The 18,707-nt window shown below is 40.8% G+C and overlaps 1 protein-coding gene across 9 annotated transcripts in view; it reads right to left on the bottom strand.

Moving 5' to 3' along the window:
* Positions 1-18,707, bottom strand: part of CLASP1 (cytoplasmic linker associated protein 1) — a 275,488-nt gene that overhangs the window by 62,423 nt on the left and 194,358 nt on the right. For 7 of the 9 annotated variants that reach the window (XM_040228931.1, XM_040228932.1, XM_040228936.1 and 4 more), the window contains 4 exons: positions 5,968-6,071; positions 4,095-4,118; positions 2,618-2,862; positions 847-910 (listed from right to left, as the gene is read on the bottom strand). In XM_040228931.1, the coding sequence (XP_040084865.1) occupies positions 847-910; positions 2,618-2,862; positions 4,095-4,118; positions 5,968-6,071 (437 nt within the window). The remainder of the gene's footprint in view (positions 1-846; positions 911-2,617; positions 2,863-4,094; positions 4,119-5,967; positions 6,072-18,707) is intronic. The other 2 variants (XM_040228934.1, XM_040228939.1) reach the window with 1 other exon arrangement.

Genomic DNA, 18,707 nt, shown 5'->3' with positions numbered 1-18,707 from the left:
CCTGGCATGCTGTGGTATAAGGGGTCGCAAAGAGTTGGATATGACTGAGCGACTGAATAGAACTGATGGGTGTTTTGGTCCTTTATCCACCCTTTAACTTTCCTGGTATCTTCACTCCTCTTGTTTTCTTTCTCTAAAACCATCTAACACCTTTAAAGGCTTCCTCCCAAACTCTGGTTTTTATTTAAAATCTAGACTCCGAGTAAACTTTTGTCAAGGGTCTTGCTCTCAGCTCCACTCCTAGAAAGGGCTTGTCTCTCACTCTGGGGTACTCAGCAGGGAGCCCTTGTCAAAAGGCGGCCCTTAGCCCCCCTCGAGGCATGGGCATCAGCTGGGTGGCCACCATCTAGCAAATTCTTAGAAGTGGCAATCTATTTGGAGATATATTTGATGTGGCTTTTCAGTAAATCCATTCTATAAATGCTATCATTTTTCTATCTTGTCCTATACAGACAAATTCTACATGCGTACCAAAAAAAATATATATACTTGCTTATTTTCTTCACTACTGTAACTTTCTAAAAAGGCATTATAAAACACTGTTACATCCTAGCATCCAGCCTACGTACTTCCATGAAGTATGTAACACTGTTCGCTGAGTGAATAAAAGACTACATCTGATTCTCTCCAGGGTAACCCTTACTTGAAATGCAGTTTATTAATGACACTGTATGGACAAGAGAAGTTTCTAAGAATTCTGTCTTCAAAAGATATAACATAAACTACTGTTAAAATAAGTCTGGAAGGGCTACACTGCATGGTGGGGCTGTTCTCCCACTATGAAGTAGTGTATTATATAGAAAGACATGCAAAGAGGTTACAAGTGGGTAGGTTCTCAGACCTTACCTTGCTGTGAGGGTCAGCAAACATTCGGGTGAAAATCTCACACAATCTTTTCAATTCTACTCGACTAGGAAATAAAATGAAATAAATTTAATAAGTCAACACTGAAAGTAGTTACAGCTTCTCTAAATCCTTTTATTTAACATGTTTTATATAATTTTTATGTTATACCTTTTTTTCTACAAATGAATTATCTAAATTTTAATTTGACAGAATTACACAGGAATAAGAAATCACACCAATTCTGGTCTCGTTCTAAAATGAAACTGAATCTCAGAGTGTGATCACATAAGTTTACACACATGCACATATGGCAAAGCCAGACGCCAAATCCTGCTCACTTCATTTCCACACGTGACAGATGAAAGGTAGTCGGATCAATTCAGAAAAGCATGTGCAGTGGGGTCAGACAGACCTGGATTTTGGTCTCAGTTCTGTTTTAGTCAAAGTACTGTGATATCTTTATATCCATTTCAGTACAACAAACTGCTGCTAACTATCTACCTACTACAGCGTCTGAGTCAAGCACACACTCACTTCACATCAGTGCCCCTGTGACATTTCTTACCCTGAACTGCACTACTGAATCCTGTCTATACTTCAAAGTTTGATCAGAAAGTGTTATCTTCTTCCCCATACCATCCCCTCTCAGATCCTAGTGGTCCTTTTAACATCACTAACAATGAAATCCAGACCAGACCAATGTTAATCGATAGATTCCTAGCGCTTATTCAATGGATATTTGGAGAACACAAAGAACCAAGAAACTGGGGCCACCAGAATTAAGGAGATTATTGGAGAATAAGGACATTTCATCATTTTTGTTTTCTGACAGATCACTAGACCACCAGAGGTGACCTACACTTCAGCAGGAATGTGCATGCACAGAATGGAATGAATAAAGTGGGGCAGGGAGTTTAGGTGGCAGGAAGGAATATGGCAGGGGTCACACTGACTGTAGACGGCCACACTTGAAGCCCAGTGACTTGTCAGTCCATGCTCACAGAGTTCTGCAGAGCCATCCATGAACAGAAACACGTAACCAGTCTCACAGCGTTGCTTAAAAAAATTATCCAAAGAATGTAACAGACTATACTTCAAATATCTCTGTAACCATGAGATTCAGAACCCTGCAATCAATAACATATCAGTACTGTCATGGTTTTATAAGAAGCATTTCTTCTTAGATATAAAATAATGGTGTGTCAGTGGTACCTTAGATCTGATGAAATATGTTATAAACATGTGTTTTTGGTATATGTAATCCATGCCTATTTTGGAAAATTTATGAAATACAAATACAAGAACAAAAACAAAAGCAAAAACAATCAATTCTAGAGATAATGCTGTACTACTTTGGAGTTCTCCATTTGAGTGTCTTTACTCTGCATATTTATAAAAACATATTTATTTATACATATGCACATGCACATGAAAACATTTTAGACTGAGACTGGCATCATTTTGCCTCTGAAGTGTAAATAAACTGTACTAACTTCAGAGTTATTTTTATGTTTTACCTAAACCACAAACTGTTCTGAGTCTTCTCAAAACACCTACTAGACAAATCTGAGCCATGGTGAACCAAATGTTTCCTAGACCTAATAAGCTATGGAATGTCTGCCCAATATTTAAGTTCTCTGGAAGGCAAAGACCACATCTGAGCCATCCTGGCCTCTCTTGGGCCTGCCCCATAGATGACCACACATCTGTGTCAGGCCCCCATGCGTGTAACACGGGGCTCAATCTGAAGGAGCCTGGCCTCCCACCCTACCTCAGCGTTCTCTGGCTCTTCAGCAGGTTCTGCAGACCCAGCAGCCCTTCCTTCCTCTCAGCCCAGTTGGAGCTGGCACAGTGGTTGAGCACCTCAGCCACATCCTCAGTCTGGCGCAGGTAGTGGGGGATACCCCCATTCCGGGAGCCGTACGAGCGCTCCGAGCACACGCTGGAGGCGTCGCTGTTGGCATCATCATCAGAATACATCCCGTAGGGCTCATATCTCCTCCTCACAGGCTTCTTCTGCCAGATTCAAGGAGGGGTTGGGGAAGAAATGGAAAGGCAACATGAGTCTTACGACACAAAATCAACAACGAAGAGTTAAATGTAGACACACACACACACATGGGCACACGCACCCACACCTTCCCTTTGCTTACAGATTAGGGAAATGGAACCAGAACAGAAGACTTCTGGTAGGTAGAGTGAGTAGTAAGCAAAGCACCCACAGCAGAGGAAGGAGCATGATCTTTAGTGCGGTGTTTGGCCCTCTCAGTAACATGAACCCGCCATGTGACTTCAGAAAGCCTCCTAACCTTTCCCTGAGATAATACTGATCACCTTTCTCACAGGCTTGTTGTCAGGATTAAGTGGAATGATATGCTAAACAGCCTGGCTCAGCATCTGACACACTGAGTCTGTGAGCCCACCACCCTTCCCCAACCAAAAGCAACCTGTCTTGAGCGTGGTCTGTAAGTGAATTTGTTTGAAAATTCATGCTCCCTTAAGGACATCTGACACTGCAATGTCAGTGGCGTAGTGTCCTGTATAAAAGGGTTCTCAAAAGATCTGTACCATTTTTATTAATGACTTACAGTTTTACAGCACTTATAGGCCTCCTTAGACTAGAATACCCACTTCATTCCTGTCTCTTACCCTGAATATAAAGCTATTAAGTTAAATCCCCAAATTATATAGCAAGAACAATATAAAACAGATAAAATTTAATTTCTCTAAGAGGAAAACAAGTAGCTATGGGCTTAAACTGCACCCATGTAACTTCCTAGCAATGTGGCTTGTACACACATCACAACTTACCTGGGAGAGCTCTGCCTTCCACCTACTGTCCCCACATAATTATTAATGGCACCCTCCCTCACACTCAAAAGTATCCTTGTTAGGATGATAATTATATGGCCATCTCACTTATACATGAACTAGATTCCTAAGATACGAAAAATGCTGAATGTATCCACTCATGAAATAATAACAACGTAAGAGACAAAACCTAGGTTAGTAAAATGAAACACTAGTAGGATAATGGGCAGAACTTGATGTTGGAAAACAATGCTCAAACATGCGTGAGACATGACCAGTTCTATCACTAGCAAAAGCACCACTAGTTTCCACAAAATCACAGTTCAGAACAGAACTTCTACACTAGGCTACATTTTTGTTGCTTTACCATCTCCTAAAGGAAATATACTCACAACAGAAAAAAAAAAGTTATAAAACAAAAGTTAAAGCACTGGTACCTTGCTCCTGGAGTCTCCTAACAGCTGTAGGCAGGAAAATATTGAAGGATGGGGAAAAAGCATAGAGAATTATGTCAGAAGCATATGTGGGGATTGTTCTTGCAACAAAAGTGTACAGCAAAACATATATTAGCAAACTAAAAATACAGGTTAGCAAGCAATTCATATCAAGCAAATAACAAAGAATGCTTTCACAATGGCATTTCCTAACCCTCTTGCACCTGTTATGAGACCTTCCAGTATCTGCTCTATAATTCTTTGCTGAAACTCTCCCCACACCACTGAGGCACATCCCAAATGTTGCTATTAACTTTGTCGTCTGCTCCTAGGAAAGCTTCTGTCCCGGGACTTCCTTTCTGCGAGGCAGGGACTGAGTACCATCCTGGTGCTGTCTTCTGAAGCAGGTCATGGGGAGAGACCAAGAGGTCTGGACAAAATGTCGTAAGGGCAGTGGGAGTGTAAGGAGAGCCAGAATTCAGAGAAAAGCCCAAGTCAGGCAAAGCCCAGACTCTTGAGGCCTGCTCTGCCTCCTGGCAGTTTGTGCAGTGTTCCTGGAGCAGATCTTTAAGGAACAAGGAGACACGGCCCTCCCCCCTTCCCCCACCCCAACCAAAGTGCTGTCTCACCAAGGGCTTTGCACATCCATCACTTCTCATCCCACTGGTTCCCACTTCTTAAAGTCCCGGAATAGGTAAGAAACAAATTCCAAATGCTTCAACTTGGAAGGAAAACCACTTCATAAACTCTCCAACTTGGGGCTCTTGAAGTCCTACTTAAAGCAATTATCCTGAACTCCAGTACCTGTCAGAAAGAGTCCTTCCACACCCAAGGCTGATGAACAGACCTGGCGGGGCAGCCCTCGTCAGGAAAACACTAGGAGACTGGAAGACTGCTTGCTCACAGATGTCTGTCAGAGAAACCTGGCTGAGCAGGAATAAACGAGGGAGGGCCAGGAGGGATGAGAGGTAGGATCCCTGAAGCCACACACTATAAAGTTTTGATCAAATGAAAACAGGGCTGGATTTAAAACCTCAGGGTCTGAAAGCAGGGTATTATAATGCTTTTCTCTTGAAACAGTACAAGTAAGACCAGAGATCAGACAGTTCTTTAAAGCATGTCTATTTTAAATGCTGAGCACATAAACCAGAAGAAACAAGAGGCTGTGTTACTACCAGCTGAAATGCATCTTTATAAGGCAAATTGACCACAAGCTGATTCTACTGAGGAACTGTTTTCTAGAAGCATAAATTTAAGGAACTCTAATCACTTTATATTGCTTTTTAAAATATTACATTATAACAATGCAAGAAAAAACATACTCCACTAGTGTTTTATATCCTCAAAGAGTTCATCTTAAAATCTGGGAAAGTTTCTGTAAATAATGACTTACGGACTCATTCAAACGAATAAAATCATAGGGAACAACTAGTGATGGTAATGGAATAGATGCAAGAGTTTCAAACCACAAAGACCTACTATTATACAATGATGTGCTTAGGCTATGCCATCAAAGCCCATAAAGCAACAGAAGCAAAAGAAGGGGCAAAAAGGAAATGCTGAAAAAAAATGGATAAAAAAGGAAAAGAAACCCAATGACATCAGAGAAGCCTGATGTCATCCAACCTCCATGTTACTGAAGAGCAGAGAAGACACTCTTGACGTTAATGTGGCTCAAAAGGCCAGTTTTCACTTACGTACAGAGTTAAAAGTTTAAGAAGAAAGGAATAATAATCTAAATTTACCCAATATTTACACGATCTCAAAGAGTATCAAAGAAGACTTAGTGACCTGATTTGGAGGCTACTTCCTGTGAAGACAGAGAAAAATGTAGGTCAGTAATTCAAAGAGACTCCACACACATTGGGCCTCTTACCAAAGCATCAGCAACAGCAGCTTCCAGATCTGTACTGGTGCTCAGAACCCGCATGGCATTCACAGAACCAGGAATTCTTCCTGCCTGGCCGAGCCCAAAGCGGTCTAAGTAAAAAACAAAAGCAAAAATATATGTCATTCAAATGTTTTCATTTCTTTGCAATGGTCCTTGCCTCATCCCATACTGGACAGAAAAACTGAAAAATCTCTGGCCAGTTTTTACTGCAGTCGGCTTGTAGTTTCAACTACACTTGACTTGTTTACCAGTGGCAGAGGTTACAATATTCACATTTAATATGACTGCATCCTGACAATTGAAATGGTTCTTTAATGATATATTATTTTGGAAAAGTGCTGAGATATAGGCTGGAGAGGGGAACTCATAGAAGGGAACTGGGCCATGAGTTGAGCCTTTTCATCTATTTAGCATTCTCTCTAATGGCAAAAGAAGCCCTGATATTTGGTCAAACTAATTAGAAAGCTCTGTGGTTTGATAAATGAGTTCTAATGCAATATGTAATAAACAGATAAAATTTGAATCCAATGTATTACACTGATCTCTGTGCAAATTTTCATTACTGTCACTACTGTTTGTTATTAAGGTCAATTAATTTTAGATATCTGTTCATCATAATGCCTGTGTCACCAGAGGTGATCTTCACCACAAAAAGCTAGTATCTTCACAGCAAAATATTAATCATTCAGATAATATAAATTTTTCCAAAGTCCCTCAAAGGATTTTTAAATGATAATCTTTATATGTGTGAACAAAATGGACAAAATGCAAAAAATTTTCCAATTTTAGTGGTTCAAACAACTATTATAAGCTTATTAACGATCATGGACAATAAAGACTTTTTTCTTTGGCTGTTCCATGAGGCTTGCAGGATCTTAGTTCCCTGACCAGAGATGGAATCCGCGCCTCTGGCAGTGAAAGCACTGAATCCAAAAAGACTAACTTTTAGAAGTCCCTTTACATGAACTGTCCAGCCTTCCTTCAGAAAGGCTGAGATTAAAGGCAGGAGAAAGTCAGTGTAAGTTACCCTGGTAAGGGTATCCACTGGTAAAGGTTTTTTCACTTCAGGACAGGGCTTTACTTGGACAGATTACTCGAAACTCACTGCCCTTGTGAGTCCCTGCTGCTCACCGCTGTGGCAGCTCAAGACAAAGCAATCCAGTAAATGATTCTTATTTAAAATGTTAAGATTAAAAACACTTTAACAAATAAGACACTGTTTGGACAAGGAAAATCTCTGTATTTGCCATTTTCTAATAATGGAGGCATTTGGTTGGGGGGAGAGAGACAGAATAAAGTCTGTCTTACATAATTGATCTTTCGTATAAAAGGATATATTTAAAATTTGGATAGGTAAACAAGACATCACCTACAACCTGGTGAACTTTAAAAGTTTATTTAGCTTTTTAAAATTGTCAGTTTTGAAACATATCTTCCACTGCCACAGAATGGGGGAAAAATTTAACTACTAATCAAGTTATACAATTATGAATTTTTATAGAGAAACAAAAATTGCATGTTATACTATCCCCTTTTTTAATGCAGTTGTTGATTATACTGAATTTCATCATTATGTGTATGTTCAAAAGGTGATATGCTGTATAAAATCAATAATACCTCTCTATAAATACAAATGATCAGTTCAAATATGAAACAATTAGAAATTTGAGATTTATGATGCACAGTTTTATAAATGATCATTGTTCAAGTCTTTCTCTTTTTTCATTAAAAAAGGGTAGATAGTAAGGGATTTATGAGTAACAGAATGAAAGTAATCCAGTTATAAGCCATTTAGAAATTACCCAGCATAAACTTAAATAAAACATAATCTTAAAAAAAAAAATAGATCTCATGCCAGCAAATCTTGCTCCAGGGATAAGAGTGATTCTTCAGACACAAAATTAAAACTGTAAGAACAAAGCAATTGTTCTGTGCTTCTCAGATGTGTATAGGTTCACCACACATGGTGACTGCAGATATTTATCATAGATAACTGAATTTCAAATCTTAAGGGGAAATGTTTGGAGTGGAGAAAATTTATAAGCCTTGTGTTTTCACCAGACCCAAATCTGCTCTATGTTCTCTCTGGTACCATTCAGTTTCCAAGAGATGGATTCATATACTGTGCCCTCTGCCTGGCCCATAATCTTTAGGGGAATGTCCTAATCAAAGAACACATAATAAAATCATAGGTGGTTCATTTAGAGAAAAAAACAGAGACACTAACTCAGTAAACTGGTCACAGCTGTCATCATCAACAGTCAGATTTAAGAGATGATGCCTTGTACTCGGTTGATAAAACTGTAGTCATTGAGGGATTATTAGTTTATCAAAATGATGTGAGTTAAATCTGGCAGATTGAGCATTACTGTTTGCTTACTTTCTGCCCTAATGGCCAACCAGGGCATTTGGGTATTGTTAAAGTGGGGTTGAGGCAGTGTTTCGGGTCTGCAGGCTGCAAAGGCTACCTTTGGCCTGACTTGATTATCATAATAATGACTTGTTTTTCCATAAAAGTTTCAGGGCAATCTACTTCCTTCAATCCATGTGAAATGGAGTATGCTATAATTGAACATCTGGTCACTAAACAGTACCTCCAAGTAATGAAAACTGGACAGGAATAACTAGCATTCATAGACACCACTTTACTGGGAGCAAAGACTGAGAGACAAAAGCCTCTGCTGGATGAGGTCCATACCCCAGTTCTCCTAGGGACACTTCAGGACACCTATCTGAGGCTCCTGCTTTCCTGCAGGAGGGACTGAAAGCCAGGGCGGAAGTGTTTCCCCATCCTTCTGTTTTAACATAAATATGAACACTAGATAAATGATGTTGTCAAACAAGCTACAAAGCATCTATAGCCTATTAACAGAACCATAAACATTCAACAACTTAAAAAAATAGAAGCACACTGAGGGGGGTAAAAATATGAGGTGCATCCATGCCAATTGCTAGCGAATAAGATGAACAAATGTGACAATGAGCGTGAGACAGGCATGCATGAACACGTGTTCACCTGACTGCCCCCCAGAGTCAGCCGTGGCGAGAGCACTAGTGGACCTGGAATGACGTCGAGAGGCTGCAGGTAAAAGGAACGGCAACACCCACAGGGTTAACACATGAGAACCTCAGACAGCAGCGGCCACAGGCCGGAGGGCACGAGGGCTGCTCCCCACACAGCCGTGCTTCCTCATGAAAAGAGATGGTGCTGGAGATGAATGGACAGCGAGCGCCGATCCCCGGCCTGTGCACCCAGCGGCCCACACCTCAGGCGCACATCCATGACAGGAGCCACTAAGGCCACCATGGGCTATGCACAGGAGGGACGTCAGGGGCCACACCAGAGGGGCAGCAGCAGCATGGGTTATACCTCTCGTCAGTACGCAATGCACACGCAACCATGCACCATATACAGAAGCAGAGAAGTTCACAATGTTCTCTCAACAGGAACAACATGAAGTCAAAGGAAGGGGGCTTTTATACAGAAAATGGATAGACAACAAGCTCCTACTGTACAGCATAGGGAACTAGGTTCAATATCCTGCAATAAACCATCATGGAAAAGAATATGAACAAAAGAATGTATATAAATGTATAACTGAGTCACTCCGCTGTATAGCAGTAATTAACACAACCCTGTAAATCAACTATACGTCATTAAAAAAACAATAAAATACTTCATGCTTCACAGGACAAAAATTGATTGATTTATAAAAGGGGGAGTCAACAACTATAATTCCATTTTCCCTAGTCAACATGTTTGTTGTTCTGTTGCACAAATATCCTATTTATTTTACCTCATTGTTTAACTGTTGAAAAGTTGGCTGCAGTAAGTTTAACAGCCTTTCTTGGAGAGGCAGCTCAGGGCTCCAGTTGTGAGCACCAGCTCTGTGACACGTGGAGGGTGGGAGAGGGCAAGGTCCCAGTCAGAACACAACTAGTTGTATGGGCCTTGGGCAAAGTACTACACCTCTCTGTGTCTTAGTTCTCACCTGTAAAATGGGGCTAACAGTGGTACCCTCCTCTTGGGAGTTAAGAGCATTAAGAGAGCTTATACATCAAACACTTGAAACAGTGCCAGGCACAGAATAAAGCGTGGTAGCAACAGAAGCACAGTGCTGGTGGTCACAGCAATGGTCAAGCATAAACTCTACACTTAGATGTTAAATATTATTTTACTAGCAAGTACTCATAATAATCACATCAATACATCATTCTGAGAAAATATATACCGAACTCCAGACTCGTGTGCAGGGAACGACTTTTAGAAATAATTATGAAATACAGGCTTGGGTCCAAACCTGAAATTATTGACTGGAGCACCACACAACATAAGGCTTTTTCTTACCTCGGGGGGCGGGGGGGGGGGGGGAGGAACATGCTTCTAATCATTACTCGGAAAGAACACAGTGACTGCAACACAGGAAGTTCACAGGTTTCCCAGAGTAACGCTAAGGCGTGCTGCCTTCCACCTGCATGAGCAGAGCCCAGAAACCTCAAATGCTAACACACAGTTACTCATGGGATGGTAAAGTCTCAAACTCTCCAATGTAACTATTTATTTAAGCTCATGTCACTTTATGAAACATGCGCATCTGCAGGGTAAGAGATACTAAACAGCAAAGGTCATCTGGTCAGTGAGGATAAATTTTTATCAGCATGCATAAGAAAAAGAAAATCCCTAATTTCTCAAGATGCACAAAAATAAGTCAGCAGGCTCTAGAACAGATATTACAAAATAATCACTTTCCTTAAATAAGGAAACTGACAAAATATTGTGTAAGACTGAAACAAATTACTCATTTCTTAAACAAGCACAATGGTATCATATCCTGATGGTTTAAACTGGAAACAGTGTGTAAGCAACACCTGATCTGAAGGTTCCTTATGAAGCTGTCCTTTGGTTCTGTTTCAACAGAATATTCTATGCAAATATGTCATGTAATGAGTTCTTTGTCACGTACTCAAGTGAACATCCCACAATGGAATCCAAGTGGACCCACTTAGGTAAAAGCCTCACTGACAGCAGAGTCCTAGAGCTCTTAATCTTCTCAAAAGTTGTTACCGTAACCATTTAAGTATATATTAATATACATATTAAAAATATATTAATATATATATATAAATGGTCCAAAACAAGTTTTTAAGAAAAATACAGGATGTCCTAATGGTCCAATGGTTAAGAATTCACCTCCAATGCAGGTGACACAGGTTTGATCCCTGGTCCAGGAAGATTTCACATGCCACAGGGGCCCACGTGCAATAACTATTGGGCCTACACTCCAGAGCCCATGCTCTGCAACAAGAGAAGCCACTGCATTGAGAAGCCCGTGCACCACAGCTAGAGAGTAACCCCCACTCACTGCAACTAGAGACAGCCTGCACAGCCACAAAGACCCAGCACAGCCAAAAACTACAAAAGAAAAACAACCCTACAAACTCAAACCCAATATGCAGTCACCGAAACAGTTACTTCTGTTCCTTTTCTTTTAAAAAGTGAAGGTTGGCTATATAAGTTGATTCAAAGGGGCACTAATACAAAATCTCACTAATTTATAAAGGGGGTACAAAATGAATATTACAGTGAATGAGAATAAGAAGGAAACATTACACCCTCTAAAGGGCACAGGAGGTTCTCTAAGGGGCAGCAATCTCTGGGGTTTGCACATGAATTCTCAGGCACTCTGGTCAAGCCTGGAAATACGGCCAAGCAGAGTGCTTTCTCCGTACCTGGGCCTGGGGAGGCCTCAGAAAGCATTCAGCTCACTTTGGAGGAACAAGAGAAAGATGCCTCAGATGAGGTGGAGGAACAGCCAAGCTCTGAAGTCAGAATTGTGTGATCTGGAGAAGGTGGACTCTTCTCCCAGTCTTGGTTGTGTCATTTGTAATAGAGGGGCCCACAAGGGTTATGCGCCCACTGACTGCTCAGAATGGTGCACTGCTGCTGTTCTGAGCTGGACAGAAATTTTATAAACAGATTTAAACTCCCTCGCTCCAAAAAAGGCACGGTCTAAAACTTGAGCTGAAAAGATGTTAACTCCTGCCCTGACCACACAGAAGACCATGCTGGTGGCTAGAGATTATCAGAAAGAGAAGCACCCACAGCCACATCTCCAGCTGTGGTAGCAGCAGTGACACATATCACAGCCCGGGCTGTCCTGAGTGGAAACTGGGAGCTGGGCCCTCAGGTCCTCAGAGTCCAGTGAGGACCTCAAGAGTCCAGCACGTCTTGTCTGGGCCCCAGAGCACATGCTAGGGTCACAAAGGCTGCTTCCATGGGCACTAACAAACACAGCAATGTCCGAGTGAAATAAAAACACTGGACTGCCTCTAAGACAAAATGACCAATGAACAGACTGCAGAGTTCAAGTCTAAGTTAGTTGGAAGGCCGGATCATGAACAAGGATGCATACACAGCCATAATTTGAAAGGAAAAATAACCAGTTCTTACAGAAAAAAATCATCATTGTTGCCCCTGATTTTTTTGAGGATTCTGATCTAACACTTCAGACTGCTATGCAAGAGCTGGGAGGTTCCAGGTAATTTGTGCCCCTCTCAGGCCCTTGTGCTCAGCAAGTAGGACACTTACACAGCTATCTCCTCACCAAGTTGGTGGACTGTCTAGAGGGCCCTGCATCTGTTTTCCTGCTCTTTCTGAGAACTCCACCAAGGACAGTGTTCACGAAGAAATAGATTTAGATTTTAATTATTGATTTGGGGGAAAAAAAGATCCGGGGAAGAAGTGTATGATAATCAGAAGGAGACAGGGGTAAGTATTAAGACCTAATGCTTTTGCTCCACCATCCATCTTCCACAGTGACATTTTTATATTTGAAAGACCTGCCTCATAATTAGAGTCAAAATAACAGACTGTTGAAGTTCACAGCTCCAGATAATAACTTAAGGCCTAGGCCCAAGCATTTTAAGATGATTTCTACCTTACTTGCCACGCTTATCATGACAAAACTAGACAATGCACAGCACAAAATATGCCAAACGACTAGAACACAACCACTGAAGGACACAAAACATTTATTTTTTGTGAAAATATGTGTTGACAGTGCAAAGTGAAAAGGTACATGTCCATTTTAGAGAAAGTCAGGGTTATTAAAACTAAGCAGAAAAAGTAAATTCAATATCTATAAAGGATACATGTTTCTCTTTTTATCTTGTTTTTCCTGAATACTAGAAATTGTTAGAATACAAATTCTGGCTATAAGAAAAACTGAGTGGGGGTGTGTCAGACAGCTCCAACTGGCACCCAACTGGTGATCAGAAGTAAGTACTTATAATGTACCATGGCCACCAAATATTGTGATTTTTTTTTTTTGTCCTCGGGTGGCAGTGGGTCACAAACATTAAAGAGCCCGTGGAGCCCAGGAAAAAGGAAAATTTCTTAATAATTAACAGTGAACATCGAGGTGTGCTATACATACACCTTGTCAGTTTATCCAAAAGCAATTTGTAGACTGCTCTAAAGAAAGTTTTGAAAGGACTCATTCAACAGAAGGACAGCTGATATTCATGCTGCTTTTCTAATTAACGTTCCTACCCCCAAAGTGAACACTTTTACCTTTCTAAATGTTATCATGATTTTACTTTTTGTCCTTCTTTGAAGTGACTCACACATGGACTGACCCCTTGTACGATGAAAAACAAGTTGTAGAAATTCAACGACTGTGGATACGCCCTGAATTCACTCAAGTCTGAAGCACAGTCATCTCTGGCTGAGCTTCACCTCGCACTGGCAATGACCTCACAGGTGGGCTCACCCAGAAGCCAGCGGTCCCAAGTGACAACAGTACAGAGTGAGGTGGTGCTTTTTCCCTCTGATAAATAAAAACTGGGAAAGCCAAAATCTGAGCATGCAGAGGGGTACAAGGAAGGGTGGCTCAGGAGGAGGATGGAGAGCAGAGGCTCACAGCACGGTGGTGGAGGGACAGAGGCTGGCGGTTGGGCCTGGTGGGGTGGGGCGCTCGGGGTGCCCGGCCGGCGGGTACTCACCGAGCGGCGCGAAGCCCCGAGCAGGGCTCGTATCCCGGCTGCTCTCACGGCTGGCATCGCGGCTGCACCCCTGACTCGTGCTGGGTCGAGGGATACGGCTACTCCGTGCTAGCGTGCAGCATGAGGGGTTTCAGAGAAGGGGAACAAGTTTAATGAAGACAGAGAAACTCACACACGGTCAGTCACATTCCGTTTGCACGATCACAACATGGCCCATGTCTGGCCCTGCTTGGGCCTCACTGACAACAACAGGAGGGGTGTAGGCAAAACTCAACTTGCTCACTGCCTCGCAAAGCTGTGAACTGCAGCAGGAAGGTGAAAGAGCACCTAAAGGTGAGAAAGGCAAAGAAAGCTCTCCAAAGAGCAAACTGGTATCAGAAAACACAACGTCAAAAAGTCTTCCAGACATGATCAGTTTTTATGGCTTTAACTTCTCCACAAGAGGATAATAAAAGGCCATAGTCGTTTTCATATGCAATGGGTCCTTAGAAAGACAATTTAATTTGGATTAAAAACCAGAATAAAGGCTCTGGTCACTGAGCTTCATGAACTTACCTAATTAAGAGGGTTCACTGCTCCCAGCCTGGCCGTCTTTACAAACAGAAGTCACAAGGACTGACCCAGCAACAGAACCTGCCTACTTCAAACCAGTGTGTAGATGCTGCAAACATAATTACTAAACCAACAAACATAAAGAATCAGGTCCGATAACCTTCATTCAGTGGCCTTGACATTAATTCCTGTTTTTTCTATGGGAAGCCAGAAAGATCTGCCTGTCACCCCTCCCCAAGTGCCTCCACTTACCCAGCCTCACACCTAAGTCTATGGCAAGTGGCCTGATACCTTCAATACTCATGCTGAAGATCAGCCACTGGCTTGAACAGAACTAATTACTTTCTCATGTCATAGCATGCTGATAAGACAAGACTCTCCTATGAAGCCTAAGGGCTAATATAACTTGGCCATAAATCTCAGAAAAGATCATGGTGCCCTTATTTTTCAATTCACTTCGAGAAAACAGGAACGCAGTACTGGAAAAATACTCAGAAACAACTCTGCAAACTGAAAGTGTGTAGCCACTTCCATGATAGCTGATGGGAGCAATAAACACTTCCGTCTTGAGAGGATCTACTAATTCTGGACTAGACAGAAATGACTTTGTCAGAAATGTAAGAAAAAAATAACCTTGAAAATAGCCATGTTTACTACATTACAATGAGCATAGCCTACGACTTTAGAGAAAAGGCAGATTTATGGCCAAACTGTAACAAGAATGTGTTACAAACCAGAGTCATAAAACTGCCTGACTTAGAAGAATGTGGAAGTGAAAAGCCAAACCAGCTTCCTATTGTGGTCTCTGCTCAGTGCCAGAGGTGAATTCGACCTTAAAGATACCTAAGTGATGTCCAAAAACTTGGGTCTGTGCTGGTGAGCAAGGCAAGGTCAAGTGCAGGATGCAAGCTGAGCTATCAGTCAAAACAGGGCTTTGTTTGGGATTCACCAGTCTTCCTTGGTGGCTTAGTCGGTAAAGAGTCTGCCCACAATGCAGAGGACCCAGGTTCAATCCCTGGGAGGGGAAGATCCCCTGGAAATGGCAACCCACTCTAGTATTCTTGCCTGGAGAATTCCATGGACAGAGGAGCCTGGGGGGCTACAGTCCATGGTGTCACAGAGAGTCAGACACGATTGAGTACTAACACTTTCACTTTCAGGAATTCCTAAACTTGTCTTTATTTTGCTATAGTGATGTGGAAGCCCTGGGTTTTCACTCAAAGCAGCACTAACGACTGAATCAGCAATTTCTGATAACATTCTGAACAACTTCCACAACAACAGCCAAGGCAACAGGTGCTAAATGTTTAATTTAGCACCTTAAAAAACTAGAGAGTATCTACTGACCCCTTCAGTAAATGACAAGTTGCTTAAAACCTGCAAGACATATTGCTTATCCTTAGGGGACCAATCCCACTTCAATGCATAAATGCCCCCTCCAGCTCCATGCTAACTCAATGATCCAGCTACTCAGCCTCTCTGGGCCTCCACCTCTGCTTAGGAAAGTAAGAGAGAGAAAGATTCCCCACCATTTAAATGAAAAGGGTACCGTGAACATAATATAGGTACTTCTGCCTTCCTTGCTGAAAGGCATATGTGAAACTCTAGTCCTATTCCACTGCCTACTCCAACACAATCAAAAAGTAGGAAGAGCAGTTCTGATGGTTTTTCACATGTGCATGCTCAATTAATCATTTTCTTCCAGTTTTTGCCTGATCACATCTGAATTTTTATACAGCTCTCACACCCTTAACATGTATACTACAGCAATGGGGTATTTCTGCTCTCCCTGTGGGCTGAGCTTGCTTTGTGAAGACAGTGAAGAGCATGAGAAGGAATATGCAGACATGATCTGAAATCACAGCAGCCACAATTCTTAACAAGGTTTACTGTCCTGGTGTTTGACCCAGAGAAGGGTCTTTCACCCACTTGACTGGCTCCTTTAACGTATGGCAATAGTAGTATGGAAAAAAAGAATGCTGCTTACAATTCTGTTCATGATTTTGTGCCAAGCTTCATTAGAGTACACTTATGATGAAACCAACAGTTCAAATATTGGATAATTAAACACAAGAGGAAAAAAATGCCACTTGTAAACCATTTCCAAAGACTAATCTACAAGGAGGATTTAAAATAAGTATATAAAAGTTTTTCAGGCTATAATTAATTAGGTGGTCAAAGCTAAAACACAATATTCTGCATCACTCTTGTCTTTTCTTTGAGTGCCCACACTGAACATTCTACATAAGAATCTGTTATGGCAAAGGGGTGACAGAGGGGGAAGAGACAATAAAAACACACGTGCTGCCTGAACTTTCTAAAAGTACCATTCTTAGGGAGTCAAGTCCTGTGCTTACAAGGAATGCTGAGAAGCCTGGAAAAACCATCTGACTAGTTTTTATTTCTTGAGTGACACTCTATTTTTATAATGTTTCAAGGGAAACCCTGACTCTTGTCTTTCAAGGTACTATCCTATAAGAACTCCTATCAAAAGCAGAAGTACCAGAAGAATAACAAAAACTAACAAAACTAAGGACATGAAACATCTCTCTAGTCTAGACATTTTCATGTTCTGGTCTTGCACACAGTAGTCTAATCTAACAGCTAAAGCTGACTATTAATTTTAATTTTTTCAAAATATATTTAACCAGAAGTCTGAGAGCACTTTAAACATACATCCATGGAACATTTGGGGCAGAGGGTCCAATGTTTTATAGACTTTTCAATAGATGAGTTGGACAAAGAAGGGAACCAAAGGCAAACTTCCAAAATGTAACTGCTATAGATATCAGCTATTCATGTGACTTATCATAAGTAGAATAAAACAATTTACACATACACTTATCTATCTCATTAGTTTATGAAGTAATAGACGTCAAGAAGGAAAAACATGGCAGGGTTTGCCTCTTAAGTTAACCAACAGGAATTACATTCTATTTTGCTTAAGAAACCTTAAATGCTAAAGTAGAAGAGTTCTGACATTTTCATCACAGATAAGAAAATTTAGTTAAAAAACATTATTTCAAACAAAAAAGCATAGATGAATCAATATAATTTGCAGACAACTAGAATCAATTCTCAACGCAAATTCTAAGCCTAGTTTAGCTATGATTAAAACTATTAACTGGTTTGAGGATTACAGAAAGTATTCTTAAAAGATATTCCTAACTTTTTTTGGAGTATTTATATTTAAAGTTGCTATATAATGAATCAAATGTTTATAGACACAAAGCATATACCCAGTATATATTAAATAAGAGAAGAAGCATACACTCTATTACAGAAATATGCTAATATGACACTCTATAAAATGGAATCTTTAAGTAGTAACAGAGGAAGAAGTGGAGATATATTTTACTTATACATATTTTTATAATCTGTGCATATATATTCTCACAATGTACAAATATTTACCTAAAATATCTTCTTTAACCAGAACTGCATGTATGACCTCAAAACTCCACCCAGAACTAATCCTCTTAATGAGCACCAAGGAAACAACTTTCTTCAAAATAATGTTTCAGATCAGAACTCTCTGGAAGGCAACAGGCTCCTATTTAGTTCTTTGTGATGGATGATGTTCCAAAGGACTTCTTTTACAGGCTTATGAAATGCTATCTTTTCAACTACCCACAATACACAGTGCACAATTCACAGCTAAGACCACAGACTACCAGGTCCTAGAGTTAGGTTAGATAATCAAGGTTGGATTATTTCCCAATTTCAAGAAGGCAGTAAAAATGGCATCTTTAATAAAGAGTAAAATCTCCCCCCAAAAATAATTTTAAAATTAATTATGGAAAAAGGACAGCTGAAACTTCACACCTAGATTTGAAATCAAATGTATTTCCCAAGCAAAACCAGATCTAAATACACCTATTTTATAGCAACAAATATGAAATTTAGATATTTCAGTCATGGTATTTTCTCTGGTTGTAGCCCCATTACTAGAGCCAAATAGCTGTTCAGCTCAAGGACCATGTGATGTAATGCCCACAGAAAGTCAGCACTGTATAGAATTAACGAAACCACGGCTTGATCACATTTCTTATTTGTTTCAGAAATGTTGGTTAAACCAAATCCTATTGATGCTACTTCATAAATAACTGTTTCTGCCTTCCTGAATCTCAGGCAGCCCTCAAGGACATTTGTGAGCTGGACCCTAACAG

This window comes from Oryx dammah, unplaced genomic scaffold, assembly GCF_014754425.2.
Source record: "Oryx dammah isolate SB20612 unplaced genomic scaffold, SCBI_Odam_1.1 HiC_scaffold_27, whole genome shotgun sequence".
In the NCBI taxonomy this organism is placed as follows: domain Eukaryota; kingdom Metazoa; phylum Chordata; class Mammalia; order Artiodactyla; family Bovidae; genus Oryx; species Oryx dammah.
This window is presented reverse-complemented; position numbering and strand designations above follow the sequence as displayed.